The sequence below is a fragment of the Pantherophis guttatus genome, chromosome 7, assembly GCF_059756535.1.
Source record: "Pantherophis guttatus breed Tessera chromosome 7, ASM5975653v1, whole genome shotgun sequence".
In the NCBI taxonomy this organism is placed as follows: Eukaryota; Metazoa; Chordata; class Lepidosauria; order Squamata; family Colubridae; genus Pantherophis; species Pantherophis guttatus.
In genome coordinates this window covers 81,913,880-81,936,307 of record NC_142069.1, presented here as the reverse complement: position 1 = coordinate 81,936,307, position 22,428 = coordinate 81,913,880, and the positions used below count along the sequence as shown (strand labels likewise).

The 22,428-nt window shown below is 41.9% G+C and overlaps 1 protein-coding gene across 4 annotated transcripts in view; it reads left to right on the top strand.

The window, feature by feature from the left end:
* Positions 1–22,428, top strand: part of LRP6 (LDL receptor related protein 6) — an 81,790-nt gene that overhangs the window by 26,626 nt on the left and 32,736 nt on the right. For all 4 annotated transcript variants that reach the window (XM_034440373.3, XM_034440372.3, XM_087873304.1 and 1 more), the window contains exons 4-7: positions 1,312–1,508; positions 3,293–3,424; positions 9,192–9,588; positions 17,549–17,720. In XM_034440373.3, coding sequence (XP_034296264.1) covers positions 1,312–1,508; positions 3,293–3,424; positions 9,192–9,588; positions 17,549–17,720 — 898 coding nt within the window. The remainder of the gene's footprint in view (positions 1–1,311; positions 1,509–3,292; positions 3,425–9,191; positions 9,589–17,548; positions 17,721–22,428) is intronic.

Sequence of the window (22,428 nt, the reverse complement as noted above, 5' to 3'; positions counted from 1 at the left end):
AGGCACATTGTTGCACAGACTTAAATTCAGAACTCAGCATGGTTTATTTGCAAATAAGCATCGGTACAATTTGTGCTGTTCCTAACATGGAAGGGAGAATGCGTTTGACTGGGTGAAATCTTTAATATTTCTTGAAATCTACTTAAATGATCGCCATCAGAATCTCATAATTATTTTCCCTTTTAAAACACAATGTCCCACAGCATGATTTCTTTCCGGTGTAATTGAGTATGTCTGTTCTAATGGCCATCATCTTTTCTGTATATCCAAGTAGTCCTCTGTTTACGATCATTTGTTTAGTCATTTTTTGAAATTATAGTGGCACTGAAAAAGTGACTTATGACTGGTTGTCACACTTATGACCATTGCAGCACCGCCATAGTTATGTAATCAAAATTCGAGCACTTGGTAACTGGCATCTATTTATGATGGTTGCAGCATCCTGAGATTGCGATTACAATTTGCAATCTTCTAACAAACTGAATGGGGGAAACTGGTCTTGCTTAATGATGGCCTGATTCACTTAACAACTGCATTTATTCGTTTAACAACCAGGTCAAAAAAAGATCATAAAAGCAGGTGCAACTCACTTAACACCCTCTTTGCTTAAGCGATGGAAATTCTGGTTTTTAAGTTGAGGACAACTTTATCTAATGCAAACGGACTGCTGAATGGAGCTTGCTTTTGAGCAGTTTAGAAGTCTGTTTTTTGAACCCATTCTGGGAAATCCTCCTGTGGCAGACACAGCGGAAATGCTTGTGGGAATTAATTTATATGGTAGTGGGAAAAAGCTTGCCATCCTGATTAGGTTCTGCAGTCTTGTGGCATTGCAAGCCAACAGATGCCCTCTGTTAAGAAACACATCAGTGTACAAGTAGACACTTAAAGAATTATTGTGTCTACTTGTATACAGATCTGTTTCTCCTTCACTACTGTACAAATTACATTAAACAAAATGTTAAGACTTAAATGGTGAAATGTTCCATCAGGCTCATGAATGAACTCTTTGAGTTCATTCAGGAGCTAATATTCTGAAAATAATTCCTTCACATTTAATGTTCTGTCAGACTCGTGGATTAACTCTTGAAGTTCATTCAGTGTCTAATATTCTACTTGAAAATTAAGTAAAAGGAAGGCAATCAGGCCTCTCAGCTGTTTCAAGGGAGAAAAGATACAAACTGCAAATTTCACAGTTCCATCCTGATTTCAAGAGGGTGGCCAGGGAAGATTAAAGAAGGATGTACAATGCTGGCCTTTTCTAGATCCAGGGAGATAATTTATGGTGTAATACACTTTTTCATTTATTTCCAGGCAAGCTGTGATTAAAGGATCCCTGCCACATCCATTTGCTCTGACATTATTTGGTGACACCCTATATTGGACGGATTGGACAACTCGCTCCATCCTGGCCTGCAACAAATACACTGGACAGAACCTCCGTGAAATACATTCCAACATCTTTTCTCCCATGGATATCCATGTCTTCAGCCAACAGCGGCAGCCCAGTGGTGAGTCTTTCTTGCTGTCCCCAGAATGCCCAGTGTGGAAATTCTCATTCATTTTGTAAGTTTTTCAGACTGTCACACGTACAGTTTATGCAACGTAGGTACCTAGCCACTGTGCTTATTTTTGGGGGCGGGAGTGGGGGGATTAGGCAATATTTTTGTGGTTGAAAAAATTGAATAGTAAACAGAAGAAATTGAAGACTTAAAAAGAAAAAGAACAAAGGAAATATAGCTAAATTTAATGCATGTTAAGTGTAGTTCATTTTGTTTGCCAGACAGAAAGATCAAATGCCTTAGTCTTACATCCTATGACTGTTGCAGTATTCCCATAGTCACGCAATCAACATTCAGGCGCTTGGCAACTGGCATGTGTTTATGATGGTTGCAGTGTCCCGGGGGTCACATGATTACCATTTGCCACTTTATTTGTTTGTTTAATCCGTTTGCTGCTCATCTCCTAGCGAACGACTGGGCGGATTCTGATAAGTCAGTGGGTAAAACAGATTTGGCTTAATGGTGTTATTCACCTAACAGCTTAATTTGCTTAACAACTGGCAAAAAAAAAAAAAAAAGATGATAAAATTAGGCATGATTTCCTTAACCACCTTGCTTAGCGACATAAATTCTGGTCCCAATTGTGGTCATAAATCGAGGATTATCTGAAAAAAAGGGTTTAGACAAACCATATAAAGAAATATAACCATGTAAGTTTACTTATTGGAAGATTTGAAAATTCCAGGGAAAACTTTAAAAGTTTACTTATGGCCTGTTCACAAATGCACAAGAGACTCTCTCTTCCCAAGTGGCACTACTGACTATTGAGTCCTTCCTGAAGGAACCTTTTCTGTTCGTTCTGAAGGCATCTTCTCTCTTAGTTGGTCTCCAAGAGTAGAGATGACTGTGGTTCAACCTATATTTATAGGAAGCCAGAGAGAGCAAATTTTTCCATGGACTACACTGTCCTACACTGTTCTAGTAGGGCTTTCCATTTTCCTTTACACATGCATGTACAGATCCACTGTACATAAATATCCATCCCTGCAGTTCAGATACTGCATGTAACTGTCAGGCCTGCAGTAGTGGTGAAATCCAGGTTTTTTTACTACTGGTTCTGTGGGCGTGGCTTGGTAGGCGTGGTGTGGCTTGGTGAGCATGGCAGGAGAAGGATACTGCAAAATCCCCATTCCCACCCCACTGTGGAGCCAGCCAGAGGTGGTATTTGCCGGTTCTCCGAACTACTCAAAATTTCCGCTACCGGTTCTCCAGAACCTGTTAGAACCTGCTGGATTTCACCCCTGGCCTGCAGGCCTGCCACATTTACTACTGTGGGAATTGGGAGGGGGGATTGTATGGAGCATGAGCAATATATAGTCATAATAACATTCCTTTCTCAGAGAGTCAAGGACATCTTGCCCTGCACCTGGAGGGTTGGAACTGGGAGGTATCTCCAGTTGGGACGGTCTTTGGATTGGACCATGTGATGGACATGTGGGTGCTGGGCAGGGACTTGGACTTTCCTTTGGGTGGGGAAAACCTGGAAGCTTCAGATTCGGATTGTCCCAGGTGTGCCAATATGACATCTCTAATAAAATGGAACTTTGAGGAACTTCAAGTCTTCTTTCGTTGCGAGTGTTACTTGGAACCCTGACATTAATGTTGTCTGCCTTGAATTGCTTTGGAGGGTATTCAACACCCATATTCATTTTATCTTTAACACTTTTCCCCTCTTTATAAGGCAGGTTTGCGACTAACAGGGAAAACTGTTCTGTGCTTTTTGTATTTGACAGCCCCAAACCCATGCAGGAATAATAATGGTGGCTGTTCCCATCTGTGTTTGATGTCTCCCATCAAGCCCTTTTATCGGTGTGCCTGTCCCACAGGTGTGAAACTCCTTGAGAATAAGAAGACTTGCAAAGATGGTAAGTTGGGCATCAGCACCAAACAGGGATGTCAAAACAGTCAGGGAGATGGTTGCGGCCAGGTGATGAAAGCCCCATCCCCTTTTTTATATGCATCACATTACACCTGCCACCAAAGTAATCCAACGGGAAGATTTAATATTCATTTAATTTATATCCCGCCTTTATTGTTCTTTTGTAAGAAAACTCAAGGTGGCAAACATAATTGTGCTGAACCGCTCCATCATACATACACATAACCGTGGTTTAATGGGTTTATTAATATGCCCCAACAGTTCCCCTTCACCAAAAAACCAGAAATATCCCAATTAAGTCCAGCCACCAGCAGACCAATGCTAGTCCATAGAGCGATGGCCAATGAGTCCACAAGGCACCTGAAAGTTTTCCAATCAAAATAAAACCACCAGACAAAATTAAATCCACAATAGTAAGAAGGTTCATAAGGCACAATCCAAGTGACGGTGTCAATCCAAAGCAAGGCAGGAATCACAACAACCAGAAAACACACAGCTAGGGAATGAACACCTTATTATTCCCAGCATCACCTCCTTCTGTCTGCTGTGTTAAATAGCAAAGCTGCTGGTGCAGCCCATCAAGAAGAACAAGGCTGCCTCCTCATGAGTGATCTGGCTGATCTTCTCTGCTTCTGCCTTTTCTCTGCCTTCCGTGTTCTTGGATCAGGTGCAGAAGGCAGTTCCTCTTCCTCATCCCTGACTGGCTGCAGCTGCATGCTTTCCCCATTTGATGCCTCAGGGCTGTCCTGCTGCAGCTGTGCTTCAGCCAAATCACTCTCAGATGGCTACTTAGAGCCATTGACCAACTCCCCTCCTAATGTTCCAGGAACTGGTTCATCCTCTCACCACCACCACCCATCCCAGCTGACATCTGAAGAGGTATCTGGGGAAGCATCCGGGGGAGTGATCACACTAATACTCCTTTCTCTTCCGATTTTCCCCACAACAACCACCTGGTGGGATGGGGTGGGTTTGAGAGAGAGTGACTAGCCCAAGGTCACCCAGTTGGCTTTCATGACTAAGGTAGGACTAGAACTCACATCCTTCTGGTTTCTAACCTGATGCCGTAAACCAGTGATGGCTAACCTTTTCCGGACCGAGTGCCCAAAGGGCGCAGCCGAAGCCCCAAAATGCAATGTGTGCATGACCCCGTGCATGCCCCCTGCCCCAATCCCCAAAATGCAATGCACGCGCACCCCGTGCATGCACACGCCCCACGCATGCGCGGCAGAGACCTGACAACCAGCTGGCCAGCGGGAGGCGCGTGCATGCGCGGCAGACCTGAACTGGGGTGACGGCTGGCATGCCCACAGAGAGGGCGCTGCATGTCACCTGTGGCATGCATGCCATATGTTCGCCATCACGGCCTTAAGAAGTAAACCAGATTGGCTCCTAATAATATATGAATGCCCATGGTAATTTTCCCTGACTAGGAATGGCCATTGGTGATGAATTGGCCAAAATTAGTAAAAAATAAAATTAAATTAAAAAATCCTCTCTTATCAAAGTTTGATGAAGCAGGATTTGGAAAAGGCATTTTCTCTGCATGGCATCTCATCTATTATTCAGTTGCCCATAGAACACAACTTTGAGAACTAAAACTGTGGTTCATTCAACTTTTCCCCTTTATGCCACTTCCCAATCAAGTCAATAAACCTCATTTTTAAGTGATTTAAAACAAAAAGAGGAAATGGAAGAAACTAAGCCCAGCTGTGCAGTGCTGAGTTTTAACTTTTTCCTCAGGGGAAAAAAAATACATGTCTGCGATCCATCAACCCCTTCACTGTTGTAATTGTATCAACAAAAATTTTCTTTCCCAAGCTGAATAAAAATCAAGGAAAAGATGTATTAGTGATAAATTACTTGGAACAAATATTTTCTGCAAGGGATCAAACATGCCCATTTTAACACAGTAATTCAAACCACGCAGGCTCTCAAGATAGTCAAACTTTTTCTCTGCAACGTGTGTGAAATACTGTGTGGAATTTATAACATTTATACTACTTGGCCCTGATGGAGAATCTGTGCAGTGAAGGTGAAATCTGGCTGACCTCACTAGTGTAGTTTCCATGACGACTAATTTTTCGGGGAGGCAGGGAGTCCTCACAATTTATAGCAGAGAGAAACCTTTTTGTAAGTCTCTCGTTTTTAATTCACTCCTTGAAGGCCCAGTTGCCCTTTGCTTCCTGTTTCCAGCAATTCCAAAAATCTTTAGGGAAAACTTTTTTTTAAGGAAATTGCATAAAATTAAATCTGCGGTTAAATGATTTTTTATGGCTGATATCACTGTCAAGCCACTTAAGTTCAACCCTTAAGCATGAATGTGGATCAGAAACTCTTTTCTACAACTTAAGTGCCAAAATAATCCTAGAGAGCAAAGAGCCAGCCAACGTAGAGAGAGAAGGGAAAAAAGGGCTCGCTGGTAAGATGATCTTATGGTGGCTTACAGAGTTGTCTTAAAAATGTTTGTGGTGTGTAAAACACTCCCTGATATTGGTCATGCCATTCATATGTGGCTGTGGCTTTTTTTTCCTGGTATGATACAATCGTGACTGAAGAATCAGTCGGTTTGGCTTTTGAAAGAACATGCATATCCTTGGCATAATCTGTATATGATTTCCTCCATTGCTAGAGTAAACACAAATTTCTATGGCCAAGCAAGACAGTTGTTAAGTGAGTTTTGCCCGGTTTCACAACCTTTTCTTGCCACTGGTTGTTAAGTGAATCACTGCGATTGTTAAATAAATAAGTAACCCCATTGTTATGTGAATCTAGTTTCCCCGTTGACTTTGCTTGTCAAAGGGTCGCAAAAGCTGATCACACGACCTCAGGACAAATGAAGCAGTTGCCAAGCATCTGGATTTTGATCACGTGACCATGGGGATGCTGCAACGGTCATAAGTGTGAAAATGGTCATAAATCACTTTTTTCAGTGCTGTTGTAATTTTGAGTGGTCACTAAATGAATGGTTATAAGTTGAGGACTACCTATAGTTCCAGAGACCCACAAATACATGTATAGGGTTGTCTTCTCCATTCAACAGATTGGCTCACTTTCTCTAGCAGTGAAATTCTGAAGTACTTGCACCGCCATGACGGAGAGCTACCCAAAAAAGTATCTTCATCTTATCCTGTATTTCTTTGTTCCTCCTTGTGTGGCTTTTATCAATCAGATCTAAGTTCATCTAACATCAGAAAAACCTGCCTGAAGTTAACTTTCATTCCCCAAAAGATGGACATTCCTTAGTTCTGCCCCATCCTGAGCTCAAACTAAACTAAATTATATGGATTCATATAATACACTAACCTCTGCTAAGGAAACAGAATGGATGGGGCCATTGAAGAAGCTATTCCCAAGTAGTTATAAAATTGTCTTGTTCACACGATCTCATAAGTAGTGCCTGAATCCTTCTGCTCAGAAGAGGGCCATGTGCTCTTCTACACCAGGGGTCCTCAAACTACACCCCATGGGCCGGATACGGCCTTCCCAAGCCATTAATCCGGCCCACGCAGGACCACACTGCTGCCCCGCTCACATTGCCCCGCCTACCCGCCATCCACCTTCTGGAGGCCAAAAACGGGCTCATTTTTGGCCTCCCCATCCTCCAGAGACAGAGAGAGAAAGGGGGATACACACACACACACACACACACACAGAGAGAGAGAGAGAGAGAGAGAAGTCCCTCATACACACCCAAGGCAGCCACCACATCCCTTCACTAACCTGCTTTCCACCCCCAGGAGCATAACAAATTAAAGTTTAATTTGTGTGTATTGTTTGGACTGCTAAATTGGTCATGCCCGCCCAGTCACATGACCACCTAGCCATGCCCACCCAGCTGGTCCAGCCCAGGGGTGGATTGTACTTACCTTTACTACTGGTTCGCGATGGGATCACAGGCGCGAGTGTTGCTCGCGCGCGTGCCTTGCTTCTGCGCATGCGCAGATCGCCGATGATGACATCCGGGGCGGTGGGCGAGGCCTCCCGCCCGTTTTACTATCGGTCCTTGCGAACCGGTCCAAACCGGGGGCAACCCACTGCTGGTCCAGCCCCCCCAACAGTCTGAGGGACTGTGAATTGGCCCCCTGTTTAAAAAGTTTGAGGACCCCTGTTCTAGACTCATGATATGGCCTTGAGCTTCAAGAAGGCAGATTCTGAGTTGAGTGTGGTGTGGAAAACCCCAGCAGTAAGAAGCAGAAAAAGTCCATTGAAGGGGGTGTGAACCTCTTGTCATCTCTTTTGAAAAAGCTGGGCTTATTTTCCTGGTCTCACACACAGAAGCTGTACAGTCCCAGAAAATCATGGATTACAGGATGCAACATAATCAGTCACCGCCTTAACACTTGAGTTTGTTTCTTTTTATTTTTTTCCCCCACAGCTTCTATAATGAAAGGTTTCTCTCTCTTCAGCCCTTGTGTGCTGATGGGGACGGATGAGAGGATCTTGGGAATAGATGAAAGGGAACAATAGACCAGAGAAAAAAAGAGAGAGGAAAAAAGTCCTGTTTTGCAAGCCGTACCACAAGCTGTGTAGATTTTGTACTCTGCATTTAATGGCAGTGAAAATGAAATCAACTTTTAATTCCTAAAAAGGGAACTGCAGGGGCATTCTTTTTTTTTCATGTGGGTGATAGGCTATTGCCTAAAAGTTAGGGATGGTCAACATTTTCAGTTGAAAGCTGATGCGATGGGAAGGTCTGGGGGCCACATCTGTGAATTCCCCGTGTTGCTGTTCACACAGATTTATTGCCTGCCTCGATTAGGGCCACTGCAGAGCGGAGCACAAACTCTGGTGATGTATCTGGGAGGAAGTAGAGGGAAAGCTCCCCCCACCTCCCAAGCGACTTGCGGTTGCAAGTTGCTGATATTCCACCACAGAAAAGCATTTGTTCCAAGCAGGACTGCAGGATGGGAGAGGGAGAAATTGCTCGCAGCTTCCTTCCTCCTAGAGAATGTTTGCTTCCGATTGCTGGCACCTCAGTACCCTAAGCATTGAGACACCAGGCATCTGCTTCTGAAGGCCAGTCGATCAGTTGGAGAAACGGTTCAGCTGGAGCATCTGCCAGACATCTCTTTCCATTTCTAAGCTGATCAAAGTGATGAGTTCAGAAGGCTGTTCTTAAGCTGTTAATGGCAAGGGGAGTCCAGAGTCTTGAGATGGCCGGAAGGAGGAAATAGTGAGGAACCAAACTAGGTCGGTCACTGGGACCAGAGGTTTAGTTTTCCCAGCTTTTGGACTCGTGCTGGAGCCCATCCTCAGGGAACATCTCTATACTGGAATGTATGTTATGGGCTATTCTATGTGTTGTATTTATGTGGTTGGGTATGGCTTCCTATTGATTGATTGCTGTGCTGCTGGCTTTTGGCTATTGTTTCTTGGGCTTCCAGTCCTGGATTCCTAAGTACCTGATAAGCTGGTGATAAATCAGCACTCCTGTTGACTAACAAGAGGGCTTCAATCACTTCCCTGGCTACCTTTGTACCTACTCGGCCTATAATTCAATTTGCCTTCATTCCTAGGAAATGTTGAGCTCTTTCTCCCACCAGACCCACCTTGCAAAGGTTAAATGGCATCATTCCTTCCTTTACTAACATTTCCCTGCTGCTAGACTCATTGACTGATGGTGGGTGGGTCATTGGCTACCCATGATGTCACTGGGATCTAAATAACCATGACATTCCTGTATGTTTTCAACAAAGAGGCAGGTGACCACAGAAATGATTTTAATTTTAATTTGGGTTTCATCTATGCAGGAGCGATGGAGTTGCTACTGCTGGCCCGAAGGACGGATTTGAGGCGGATCTCTTTGGACACTCCGGATTTCACAGATATTGTGCTGCAGTTGGAAGACATTCGTCACGCCATTGCCATTGACTATGACCCCGTGGAAGGGTACATTTATTGGACAGATGATGAAGTGAGAGCCATCAGGCGTTCGTTCCTCGATGGCTCAGATAGCCAGTTTGTTGTACAGGCACAAATTGCACACCCTGATGGCATTGCTGTAGATTGGGTGGCCCGAAATCTTTACTGGACGGATACGGGGACAGACCGCATTGAAATCACGAGGCTTAATGGGACTATGAGGAAGATCTTGATCTCAGAAGACCTGGAAGAGCCAAGAGCTATAGTTTTGAATCCTATGATGGGGTAAGGCACATATTCTTATTGTGAAGGTTTTTTAAAAATTAAGAAATACCATATTCTCCAAGTCAAATCTATTGTTCATTTCAAGATGCTTTCCCTGATTCAGAAATATGAATCTCCCTTATTTACTGACCATGAATAATTTCTGGTGGTGGCTCTCAGTTTTAGAGTACTTAAATTAGGATTATTTGGGACCAAGAGGAACTTTCTAGCTTGTTTTAGAATAACAGAATAACAGAGTTGGAAAGGACCTTGGAGGTCTTCTAGTCTAACCCCCTGCTTTAGCAGGAAACCCTATGCCAAGATTAGCCTGGAATGTAAGGCCCCTTTAAAAGTGGCTGAATTTTTTACAAGGCTACTGACCAGGCTGCAAGAGATTCGTTGAAACCATAACAAAGTCGAGGGACTTCCGGTTGGTGATTTGCAGCGACAGGGTGTTGAGTGAGAGCTCGCTGCTCCTCAACACCTTTTAACATCGCGTTTTGGGGATCCCCTCGGGGGACGCAGGACCCGGAGAGCCCTGCGGGCAAAAGAGGAAGCCAGGCAAGCGGGAGGTGGGTGCGATCACCTCTCGCTGGACCAGGCGGCTCTGCCTAACCAACGCGGTGAGCCGGCCATTGATGGCGGGCGCGAAGCAGCAATAGCCAACAAAGACGGGAAGCTAAGAAGAAGATCGGAGGTGCGGTGACAGATTCAAGCCTATTCCCCTATACCTACGATCGTGCGGCAGAGAGGGGATCGGTGGTGTCGGGAGAGGAGTGCTCGGAGCGGCGAGAGGCAGAGACGGAGAGGGTGGAGCAGCTTGTACTCCCGGCGATCCGACAAGCCGAAGAGCAGACGAGAAAACGGGGAGAGTGGATTGCGTCTGCAAGGAGCTTTGGAGAGTGTGGTGTGGTGAGAGAGTAAAAGAAAAAGGAAAGACTATTGGTGTGGCTGGCTTTTGGTACTGGGATTGAGTGGAAGAAAGCAGAAGAAATACAGTGATTAGCTGTTTGAGGCTTTTAGCAAACAGGAAGTGCTTCCATTGAATCGGAAGAGTGGAACAGCAGCGGTTGAACAAGAAGACGCTCTGGCAGAGGCTATTACCATCGAGTTTGGTTGGAGCCCAGCAAAATGGGAAATTGAAGATTTCCTATTTGTACTCTAAAATTCCGTAAATACTATAAACACTATAAAACAATATATTTATACCCATATATTTATATGTTTATATCTTTCCTATCTTTCTCTTGAGTATATGTGATATTAATAAGTGAACTCTGTTTTCCTCTCTAACTTTATAATTTTATAATTAATATTAATTAGATCTCTTAAGCTATTTTATAGATATATACAAAAAAAAAAAAAAAAAGGTTGATTATATATGAGAATTTAGATTTCTATAATTATTACTAGTTAAGAGAAAAAAGGGTTGGATTTGCATCTTACTTATTAAATTATTATACAGGATTTTATATCTACTTATATTTATTGTAATTTATTTATACCTATTTATACTTATTTATATCTATTATATCTATTTATATCCAACCTTTATTAAGATCTGAACTTAGAATTTATTAGTTCATTAACTTATTGTGGTCAACTTATATAATTTAGAATATCTATCTGTATTTATTTATATCAATACTACCTATCAGGAACTGAAAATAGAATTTATTAACTTAAAATAATTACTTGTATTGCTAGCCTTTAACAATTTATATATATTATTTACTCTTTTCTAAGATTGAATTTAGATTTTACTAAGTGATTAATTGATTTGTATCGATATTTTGTTTATCTATTTGGAAGAGAACTATATAATTGTATAATTAGTGATTGTTAATTGCTGGAAACTTTATAGTAGCCCACTACAGTACTTTGGAAATTTAGAACCTAGTATTAATTGGAACTTACTGAGAGTGCAGAGAGGACCAATAAAGGAGCGAAATAAAGGTCTAAGAAAGCTCCTCAGAGAAAACGTGGCAAGTGCCACTGGATGAGAATTTGGAGAAAGATAGAGGAGATAATAAGAGATCAAAAATTGGTTCTGAAAGAAATGGCAAGTCTGACCTCCACAATTGCAAAAACTGCTAAAAAAGCGACATCTATACCTACCCTAGCGATGTCTTCCCCAGCCACCCAGAAATCAGTAGAAGGTCTCCAGAAACTAGACAAACCCCCTATAACTCCTACACTGCAAACGGTACAAACATCCCTCCAGTCAATCCAAGAAACAATGCTTGCGATGCAAGAAAAACTTTTGAATAGTCACTCCGAATTAAAATCAGACATCCATGCTCTTGATTTTAAAATGAATGAGATTCAAACTGCTATTGCTAGTAACGAAAATAGAATTTTAAAAGCAGAACAAAGAATTGAAAAAAACGAGAAAAAACTGGACACAGTAGACCAAACTTTGTCGGCACAAAACAAAGAAACGGAAGACGCGCTGATCCAACTTGAGATGGACAAGGCCTCGTTTTTCTTGCGTTTCCAGAACATCCTGGAAGATAAAGATGAGGATTTAGGTGACAAGATAGCGGAGTTGATTGCAGAAACTCTGCAGCGAGACAAGCAGGAAATAATCCGTGAGATTGATGAGGTGTACAGGGTCCAGACAAATTACGTAAGAAGAAACAGACTCCCCAGAGAGGTCCATGTGCGCTTTGCTAGAAAAAAAGTTAGGGATATCCTGTATAACATAGCTCGGGAGGAAAAAATTACCTATGGGGGAAAAGAAATTAATATTCTGAAACAAATTCCGAGAAGAGTGAGGGAAAGGAGGAGAAATTATAGGTTTTTGACAAATCATCTAAACAGGAGAAATATAATTTTTAGGTGGCTTTTGCCAGAAGGACTGCAAATTTCCTGGCAAGGGAGGAAAATAAGAATTGACTGTCTAAGTGATGCCCAAGACTTTTTAGAACAACTAAGGGGAGGAGAGGAGGAACAAACCAGTAAGGAGGATAACGAGATAGTAAATACGGAAGAAGAGATATCCCAAGAGCAAATTACTAGGGAAGACATAGAAGAGGAGAAGAAAAAGGAGGATACTGAGGAAAGAGGGAAAAAATCAAGACCAGTGAGAGCAGTAACTTTAAAAGGTAAATAAGAACAAGAGACTAGAAACTAATTTCAGGAATGAACGATACCAAGATCATATCGGTAAATGTGAATGGATTAAACGATTATAAAAAAAGAAGGATAATATTGTCGAAATTGGTGAAACAAAATCCCGATATTATCTGCATCCAAGAGGTCCATATAAAAAAAGATGAAGCTGAATATTTAAATTACTGTAAATTTGGTAAAGTATTTTCCTCACTAGCTGAGAAAAGGAAAAGGGGGGTTGCTATCTATGTTAAGAAAGGAATAATGGCAGAATGTAAATATAAAGATGAAAAAGGGAGAATACTCATAGTTGAAATAATGAGAGGTAACTCTAGACTGCTATTAGTAGGGGTTTATGCACCGAATAAAAAACAAGGGAAATTCTATAGGAAACTGCAGGAACAGTTGGCAAATTGGGCACATCTTGAAATATGTATGCTGGGGGACTTTAATGGAATTGTAGATCCAAAGCTTGACTATAAGTGCGATATAACCAAAAAGAATAAAAGATCTCCCTTACCAAAGTTTTTTTTTGATTTGGTGGATGAGATAAATTTAATTGACATGTGGCGTACCTTACACCCCCAGGACAGACAATATACATTTTACTCCATCCCACAGAACTCCTGGTCCAGAATCGATATGGTTTGGGTTACTAGAAAATTGGCATTAGAAATTAAGAAAGTTAACATGGACATCAATACTTGGGCAGATCATAAGCTCCTCGAAATTAGATGGTCTCATGATACGAAGAAAATACAACAGAGATGGAGCTTAAGGACAAATCTCCTAAATGAAAAAGAGTTCACACTCAAATTGAATGAAGAAATCAAACGCTTCTTCTTAGAAAATGGAAATCGAGGGACAGCCAAAGAAATTGTGTGGGACACTATGAAGGCCTATGTCAGAGGAGTAGCCATCTCATATACTGCCTTTAAAAATAAGGAAAAAAGAAAGAGTAGAGAAGAACTTACTCAAAAATTATTACAAACTGAGGCTGAATTACAGCAACGACCGGGAGATGAGGCGACGAAACAACAGTGGTTGATGATGAGACATAGACTGAATCTATTGGACCAGGAGGAGATAGCTCAAAAAATAAGAAGATCTAAGCATTATTGTTTCGAGAACGCTAACAAGTCGGGGAGATGGCTCGCATATAAATTAAAAAAAGAGAAGGAAAAAAACCAAATACTAGCTTTAGAAGACCCACAGGGCATCCTGTTGACGAAGGAAGAAGACAAATTAGAAAGCATAAGAAAATTTTATGAATGTCTTTACAAAAATGAAGGAATTGAGTTAAACAAGGTAGAACAGTATTTGTTGGAAGCCAACCTTCCTCAAATTCCGGAAGAAGAAAAGGAAATGTTAAATGAAAAGATCACCATAGGGGAGTTAAGAACCGCCTTATCCAAAATAAAGAAGAACAAAACCCCAGGCCCTGATGGTCTCCCCGGAGAATTATATCAAAAATTTGATGATGCTCTGAAATTGGAATTGTTAGAAATTTTAAATGATGTTATTGCTGGTATAACAATCCCAGACTCCTGGAGGGAAGCGTACCTGACGATCATTCTGAAAGAAGGTGCCGACCCGAAGCAGATCTCCAACTATAGACCTATCTCACTGCTTAACGCAGATTACAAATTATTTATGACTATAATAGCGGAGAGATTCAAGAAAATTTTAAACCGATGGATACATAAGGATCAAAATGGTTTTCTCCCAGGGAGACAGATTAGAGACAATCTGAGAACAGTCCTAAATACTTTTGAATATTATGAACAACACCCTGGAAAACAGATGGCTTTAATGTTTGTCGATGCCCAAAAGGCATTCGACAACCTGAATTGGACCTTCATGATAAACCAAATAGATCTAATGGGATTCGGGACTAACTTTCGGAGGATGATAGAGAATATTTACCAAAACCAGAGGGCAAATATATTAGTTAACGGAGGCAGAACCCAGACATTTCAGATCCAAAGAGGAGTTAGGCAGGGATGTCCCCTATCCCCCTTACTTTACATTCTAGCATTAGAGGTCTTACTTAGAAGGATTAGAACTAATGAAAATATCAAAGGCTTGAAGATTAGGAAGGAAATATTTAAAACACAGGCTTTTGCGGACGACGTTGCCTTCATAATAGAAGACCCATTAGATACCAGCTTAAAATTAATGCAGGAAGTTCAGAATTATGGAGAAGTCGCGGGCTTTAAACTTAATAAGAACAAAACCAAAATAATTGTGAAAAATATGACAAACCTACAAACGAAAGAATTAGAAGATTTATTAGGCCTCCAGGTAGTTAAGAAGATAAAATATCTGGGAATATGGATTACGGCGAGACTCTCTTCATTAAAAGATGATAACTATATCCCGTTATTGCAGAAAACTAATCAAGATCTTGATAGGTGGAGGAGGCTTAAATTGTCCCTGACTGGTAAAATTGCGGCGATCAAAATGAATATTTTACCGAAATTTCTATTTCTATTTCAAAATATACCGATATCACTAGATAAAAAATTTTTTTTGGATCTGAATAAACATATCAGGAATTTTCTGTGGGAGGGTAAGAAATCGAGGATTTCTCTCAAGACACTTCAAGGGAAAAGAAATCTGGGAGGGTTCGGGCTCCCTGACTGGGAATTATATCAAAAGGCGGCAAAAATAATTTGGATAAAGGAGTGGATCAAATTACAAGAAGGTAGAATCTTAACACTAGAAGGACACGATCTCCTTGAAGGATGGCACGCTTACCTCTGGGATATAAAGGATAGGAAGAAAACTCATTTCCATAAACATAAAATTAGAGAGACATTGATTCGTACGTGGCTGGAAATTAGACAGAAGATATATACTAAGGTTCCTAGCTGGTTGTCGATTATGGATGCTCTAGTGGCCCCAAATAGAAGAGAGAACTATAAAATGGGCACATATAAGGATATCTTGGATGAAGAAGGGAAGCTCAAATCCTTGGAAGTACTGAGGGACCAGGGGTTTATTCTGGATTGGTGGAAATATCTTCAGATTAAGTCTAGATTTCAAGAAGATAGAGATAAATGTGGTATTGAAATGAAATATGGATATTTTGACAAAATTATTTGGGGACCAGATAAGAAAATGCTATCGAAAATCTATAACTTTATATTAGATGAGGATAGAGCCGAGAAGATAGCTAAAAATCAGCTAAGCACTTGGGAGAAAAATTTAGGATATGGCCTTAATTTCAATGATTGGGAGATAGCTTGGAACAGAAATCTCAAAATAACGAAATCGGTAACACTCAGGGAAAATCACTACAAAATGCTGCATAGGTGGTACCTAGCCCCGGACAGGCTGGCCAAAATATTTCCAAATTCCTCTGCTTTATGTTGGAAATGTGGAAAGACGGTCGGCACCTTTTACCATCTGTGGTGGACTTGCCCTGAGACCAAAAAGTTTTGGTTAAAGATTCGACTCTGGCTCTCGGAAATAATGGGACAAGAGATAGCCCTGGCCCCGGAATCCTTCCTCTTAGGTATGATTGAAGATGGCCTCGACAACAATAAAACCCAACTGGCAATTCAAATTATTACTGCGGCTAGATTAGCCTTTGCGAAACTCTGGAAATCCAACTCTACCCCCTCTGAAGAAACATTAATAAATAAAATTCTAGAGTGCGCAGAGATGGCCAAATTGACGAGCGAGCTAAAAAATGAAGAGAATTTTAAGTACTACGAAGTATGGGGAATTTGGTATAACTGGTTAAAGAATAGGATAAAAATATGATAATAGGCTACGATTTGTTAGACACCCGAAATGGACTTAATTGTATAGAAATGTAGAGAATTGTATAGAACTGCATATTGTATAGCTATGGATAGAATTCATTTAATGTTTGATCTATGAAATGTGTAAACATTGCACCTCGGATCAAGATTGTGATTGTACATTGTCTTTTTAAAAAATTGGAAAATTCAATAAAGTATTTAAAAAAAAAAAAAAAAAAAAGAAACCATAACAAAGTCGAAAAAAAGTGCAGCCCATCTGCTTGATCCTCCGCATTGTCACCCTAGGGATCCCCACAGTGCATCATTACACATTTACTGAGTTGCCTGTTGTGAGCTATTGTGAGCCTGTTTGAACACTGATCTTTTCCCCCTTTCTTAAAATAGTGAACTGAGGCAGTTTTAAATTGCTTTCCATTTGCGTTAGTCTTTTTTTTTTTTAGCCCATGAGTAATAGGGTGTAAAACATTTTAGCTGTTACAGATCTGCAACTTGAACTTATTGTGGATTCACCTCTTTAAAACATTAACTTTTATGATGTCTTTCTAATCATCCTTACACTTTTAAGAAAAGGGGGGAAAGAATGATGGCCCTTGGGAATTTTTTTCCAGCAAATAGAGGCTGATCTAATGTTGGAGAAGATCCAACTTGGTATAGTGGTGAAGGGACCTGGCTAGGAACCAGGAGACCGTACGTTCTAGTCCCACCTTGGACACGAAACTAGCTGGCTGACCTTGGGCCAGTCAGTCTCTCTCAGTCCTTGGAAGGAGGCAATGGCAAACCACTTCTGAACAACCTTGCCAAGAAAACTGCAGAGGCTCATCCAAGCGGTTTCTGAGAATCGTTCAGGATTTGAACGAAAGAAGAAAAAAAAAAATATGTTCCATGTCCACGAAGTACTTATTTATGAAAATTATACAGCAGATTGTCACGGGAGTTCAACCAGACAATTTTGCAGATATGTTTTAAGTCAAAATAATTTCAGCTGCAGAAAGTACAGGCCATGTGCCAAAGTTAGGACAGTTTAGTCTCTAGTCAATACTACTACACGGTTTTTGCAGCCCCTGTTTTATTCCATCTTATCCTTTTCCTTTTAGCTACATGTACTGGACCGACTGGGGAGAGATTCCAAAGATTGAGCGGGCTGCTTTAGATGGTTCTGACCGAGTTGTACTGGTAAATACCTCACTTGGTTGGCCCAATGGATTGGCACTGGATTACGTTGAAAACCTGATATACTGGGGAGATGCCAAAACAGACAAAATTGAGGTTTGTTATTTCCATTTCTCTTCCTTAGTCCAAAATCCAAAGTACTTCCTTGAGATGTGCTATTTGTGTCAGTGGCTCAGCTTATGTTCCTGGTGAGAAGCGAATGGGTAGGAATCGGTTACGAGTAAACAGATTTTAGAATCAGAATCAATGATCGTTGGATTGACATATTCATATGATCTGCTGATGTTCTCCAGTCATGATCTAACTTTCCTGTTGCTGCCTGTTGAATCATCTGTGAAGGATGAGGAGTCTGAATGGTTTATGAACAATACTGAGGAAACTGCTGTATGATGCCACCAATGTTGGAAGTCCCTAGTTTTCAGCTGCTGCCACAGCTGCGCAGTTTTTTAATAGGTTAGATCAGTGATGGCTAACCTTTTCCGGACCGAGTGCCCAAAGCGCGTGTGCGAATGCACGCATGCGCCCAAACCTCCAAAATGCAATTTGTGTGTGGCCCCTGCGTACGTGCCCTGCCCCTGTACATGAGCGTGCCCCCCTGTGCATGGCCCTCTGCGTGCACCCCCGTGCATACCCACACGCCCCCTGTGTGCACCTCCCTGCGCATGCGCACACATCCCCCCACACTAGCCCCCCCATGTGCGCACAGGCCCCCCCGCGCATGCACGGCAGAGACCCGAATACCAGCTGGCCAGCAGGAGGTGTAAAGGGAGGGCGACGGCTCTTGTGCCATCAGAGAGTGGGCCTGCATGCCACCTTTGGCAGACATGCCATAGATTTGCCATCACGGGGTTAGACTTCAAGTTCCCAGCTTAGCAGCTTCGTATTTACTATTCTAATCTTCCAAAACTAGCAACCGAATCCCATTATTGACTTGCAGATCTTTTCAGCAGATTTCAGCAAGCTGCTCTGAAATACCGGTAAATTGTATTATACACACAAACACAAAAGGGGGGGGGGGTAAAAACCATTGCTCCTTTTACCATATCGATGGATAGCTCTGTTAATTCTTCTAGGGTAGGGGTCTCGAACCCATGGCTGGCTGAGGAATTTTGGGAGTTGAAGTCCACAAGTCTTAATGTTGCCAAGGTTGGAGATTCCTGCTATAGGGCAAAGGAAGAATGATGGTCTTCAAAACTGGAGTAGATCTTTCAGAATCCCTGGAGCTTTGATCTAAGTCAGCCTCTGAAGCAGAGGAATTCTGGATTTTGAGGTCCACATTACTTAAAGTTGCCAAGGTTGACTGACACTGTTCAGGAAACTTCCTCAAGATCCGGTTCTTTCTTTCAGTAATTTGGAGAGTAGCTTCATAGAGATAATCCTCAAATTGCAACCAGAATTGGGAACCAGAATTTCAGTTGTTAAGCAAGGGAATTGTTAAACGAGTTGTGTCCCAATTTTAAACCTTCTTTTCCATGGTTGTTAAGTGAATCATGTGGTCACTAACCACATCCGGCTCGCCCCATTGACTTTGCTTGTCAGCAACTGGCCGGAAAGATCTCAAATGGTGATTAGATCACCCTGGGATGTAATGTCATATTGTAGAGTAGACCATGGGGATGTAAAGTGTTTTCACACTTCATGGTTGTAAAGTGTGAAAACTGGTCACAAGTCACTTTTTTTCAGTGCTGTTGTAACTTTGGATGCCCACGAAACGAACTGTTGTAAGTCAAGGACTACTTGTGTTAAAAAAGACACAACCGTTTTGCAATGCGTAAAATGACACCAGCTCTTAAAGACTTCCAATTTAAAATGTGTGTGTGCGTATAATTTTTTGTTTTTCTTAAGCAGCATTTTTCAGGTGACAATTTTGTAGAATAAAGGAAAAGAATCAGGGCTCTTGCAAAACCTAATGTTGCATCTTAGATTCCACTCCCCCCACCCCACCCCTTGTGTCTTCCACATGCTTGTGTGGGTTTGTTTTTTTTCCAAGGTTGCTGATTCATGTTGCACTGTGGCTTTTCTCCCCAGATAATAAAGCCTCCACAGGGACTAATGGATATTGGCAGGGGTCTCAGCAGGAACCTTTGTTCCCTATTTATCTGGCAGCCTGCAGCCTGCAGCTGAGGGGGGCGGAGAAGAAGGGGGAAGTCTGCAGTTTGGGGCTTCCTTCTTTATCTCAATCAATTTTCTCCACCTATAAAACGTCTGTTGAATCGGTTGGCTGTTTATGAACAGAGACAATTCCTCACTGGCTTCCTTTCTTTGCCTGTCATGCCATGAGGTTAAAAATGCATGATCTGCTTTGCTCGGTTGGGATTACATGTTTATTTTCTGCCTGGAGATGAAATTGGAAGGGGTGGGGGGGCGGGGCGGGCATGAAATCACCAAGGCAGCCAGTCTTAAAATGAGGATTCCATTCAAAATATCCAGCACTGATGGACTCATTGGATCTGTCTAAACAGTCTGGATCCTTGCAGCTGGGTTTTAATTTTGATCTTTGTGTTTTTTATTCAATGAAGGTTTAAAAAAAACACCCCAACACCCCACTGTGTTGAGCTTTGGAGCAGCCTTATCCCTCCTCCAAAACATTATTTATTGTCTCATCAATTTTCACGGTATGGAATATAATCATCTCCTCCTACGCTAAGAGTCCAAAGCAGGAGAAGGTTCCAGATGTACTTTTTGGAAAGCGTGCTTCATTCCTTTCCTGCACAGGAATTTTGAGGGAAAAAAACAACCAACCCCATTATCCTAACCTTGGTGATTTGTTTCTTCTTTCCAAGGCAGCTTTATCGCAGCTTTATCCTGCTTTAGACTTGCTGCTCGGTTCCTCCTTCCCTTTGCACCACTTTTCTAAGAGAGAAATGAGGCTGGAGAAATTGACCAAGTGCCAGGGATTGTGCAATGAGGGAAGAATGCAGACGAAACAGATCTCACCAACTTGCTGCTTACTGTAATTCTATGCTGGTCAAGCCATTCCAACACATCCTAATGAATTTTGATACGGCGTGTGTGCCTGAGGCCCTAATTTCACAGCCCTTTCAAAAAAAACATTTTAAAGTCTGTTTCCAGGCAGAATATAATGCTAATACCCTAAATGTACATTTGCTTTACAGTCAGTCTACCAAGATTTACTAAAAGTAGTAATGCCTACGACAGTTGCTAAATATTAAAATTGTATAGGTCTTTAAAATATCTTCTTGGAACAGGGAAAGCAGATGCAAAAATAATTCCATCTGTTAAGGAGAAAAGGCAAACTTAACCTTCGCAATACAGATAGTCCTCAATTTATGACCAAATTTCTGGGGAGCTCTCCTTGAAGCTTTAAAAAAAAATGCCACAGAATGTCTAACTTAAAACAATTTCTGCTATCCATTCATGCGAAGATTTCTGAAAAAAGGATCACTTGGAGATTGTTCTGCAAATCTTCAGTAGCTTCTATCACCCCATTGACTAGCTGAAGTAGAACTGAGCAGAGTGGTAATCATAATATTGTTCGAAGTGTTCTCCTTCTCTTTGGAACAGCTATACATGCAATATGAATTTTTGCGGAACCACTTTTGTGTGGCAAATCTCAGGCATCTTGCAGAGATTCCATGTTTTTAATCCCTTCATTTTTTGAGAACTTTCTATTAAATTGGACCTCTCTGTAGTGGTGGGATTCAAATTTTTTTACTACCGGTTCTGTGGGTGTGGCTTGGTGGGCGTGGCAGGGGAAGGATACTGTAAAATCTCCATTCCCACCCCACTCCAGGGGAAGGTTACTGCACCCCATTTCTTCCCGATTAGCTGGGACTCAGGAGGCAGAGAATAGATGGGGGTAGGGCCAGTCAGAGGTGGTATTTACCGGTTCTCCGAACTACTCAAAATTTCTGCTACCAATTCTCCAGAACTGGTCAGAACCTGCTGAATACCACCTCTGCCTCTCTGGCACTTTTCCCTTTGCATACGAATAAGTGCAATGGCCCTCTGGCACTTTTGTGTGCTGAGTTCAAAAACACTGATAGAATACGGTCCCAAATACCTGTGTGTAGTTCTGATTTACACTATGGGTATCCAGAAGACACACAATTCCTGCAACTCTGCAAAAGTAGGTTACTTTGAAGCTCAGATATCAATTCCAGAGTCAAAAAATCTCTATTCTACTTTCTTTGAGTTGGTTTGCGTTGGTTTGCAACGGGATCGCGTTGCGAAGAAGTTTCTGCGCATGCGCAGATCGCCGATGATGACATCTGGGGCGGTGGGCAAGGCCTCCCGCCGGTTTTTCTACCAGTTCTTGTGAACCGGTCTGAACCGAGGGCAACCCACCACTGGGAAGTATCGATTGTTCTGCAGGGGCATCTGTAGAGGTCGAGGTGGGTTTAAAAAAATCACGATGGCCACCACACATAAAAAGTGCAGGGTTTTGGTCTTGGCTGCCATAGTGACTTCTTTGACCCCATTCTGGGTCAGGTTTGATGGTCTTTAGGATTTTTCATCAGTCCCTGTTAATCAGTGGTGGAATTCAATTTTTTTTACTACTGGTTCTGTGGGCGTGGCTTGGTGGGCGTGGCAGGGGAAGGATACTGCAAAATCCCCATTCCCACCCCACTCTGGGGCCAGCCAGAGGTGGTATTTGCCAGTTCTCCGAACTACTCAAAATTTCTGCTACCGGTTCTTCAGAACCTGTCAGAACCTGCTGAATAGCACCCCTGCTGTTAATGATGAGCAGGTTATTTTTTTTAAGAGAGATGTATCACTTCAAAAGCAATTCAACGTTTTTGTACATCCGTTGCCCTGCAAATCTGAATTGGCATATTTGCTT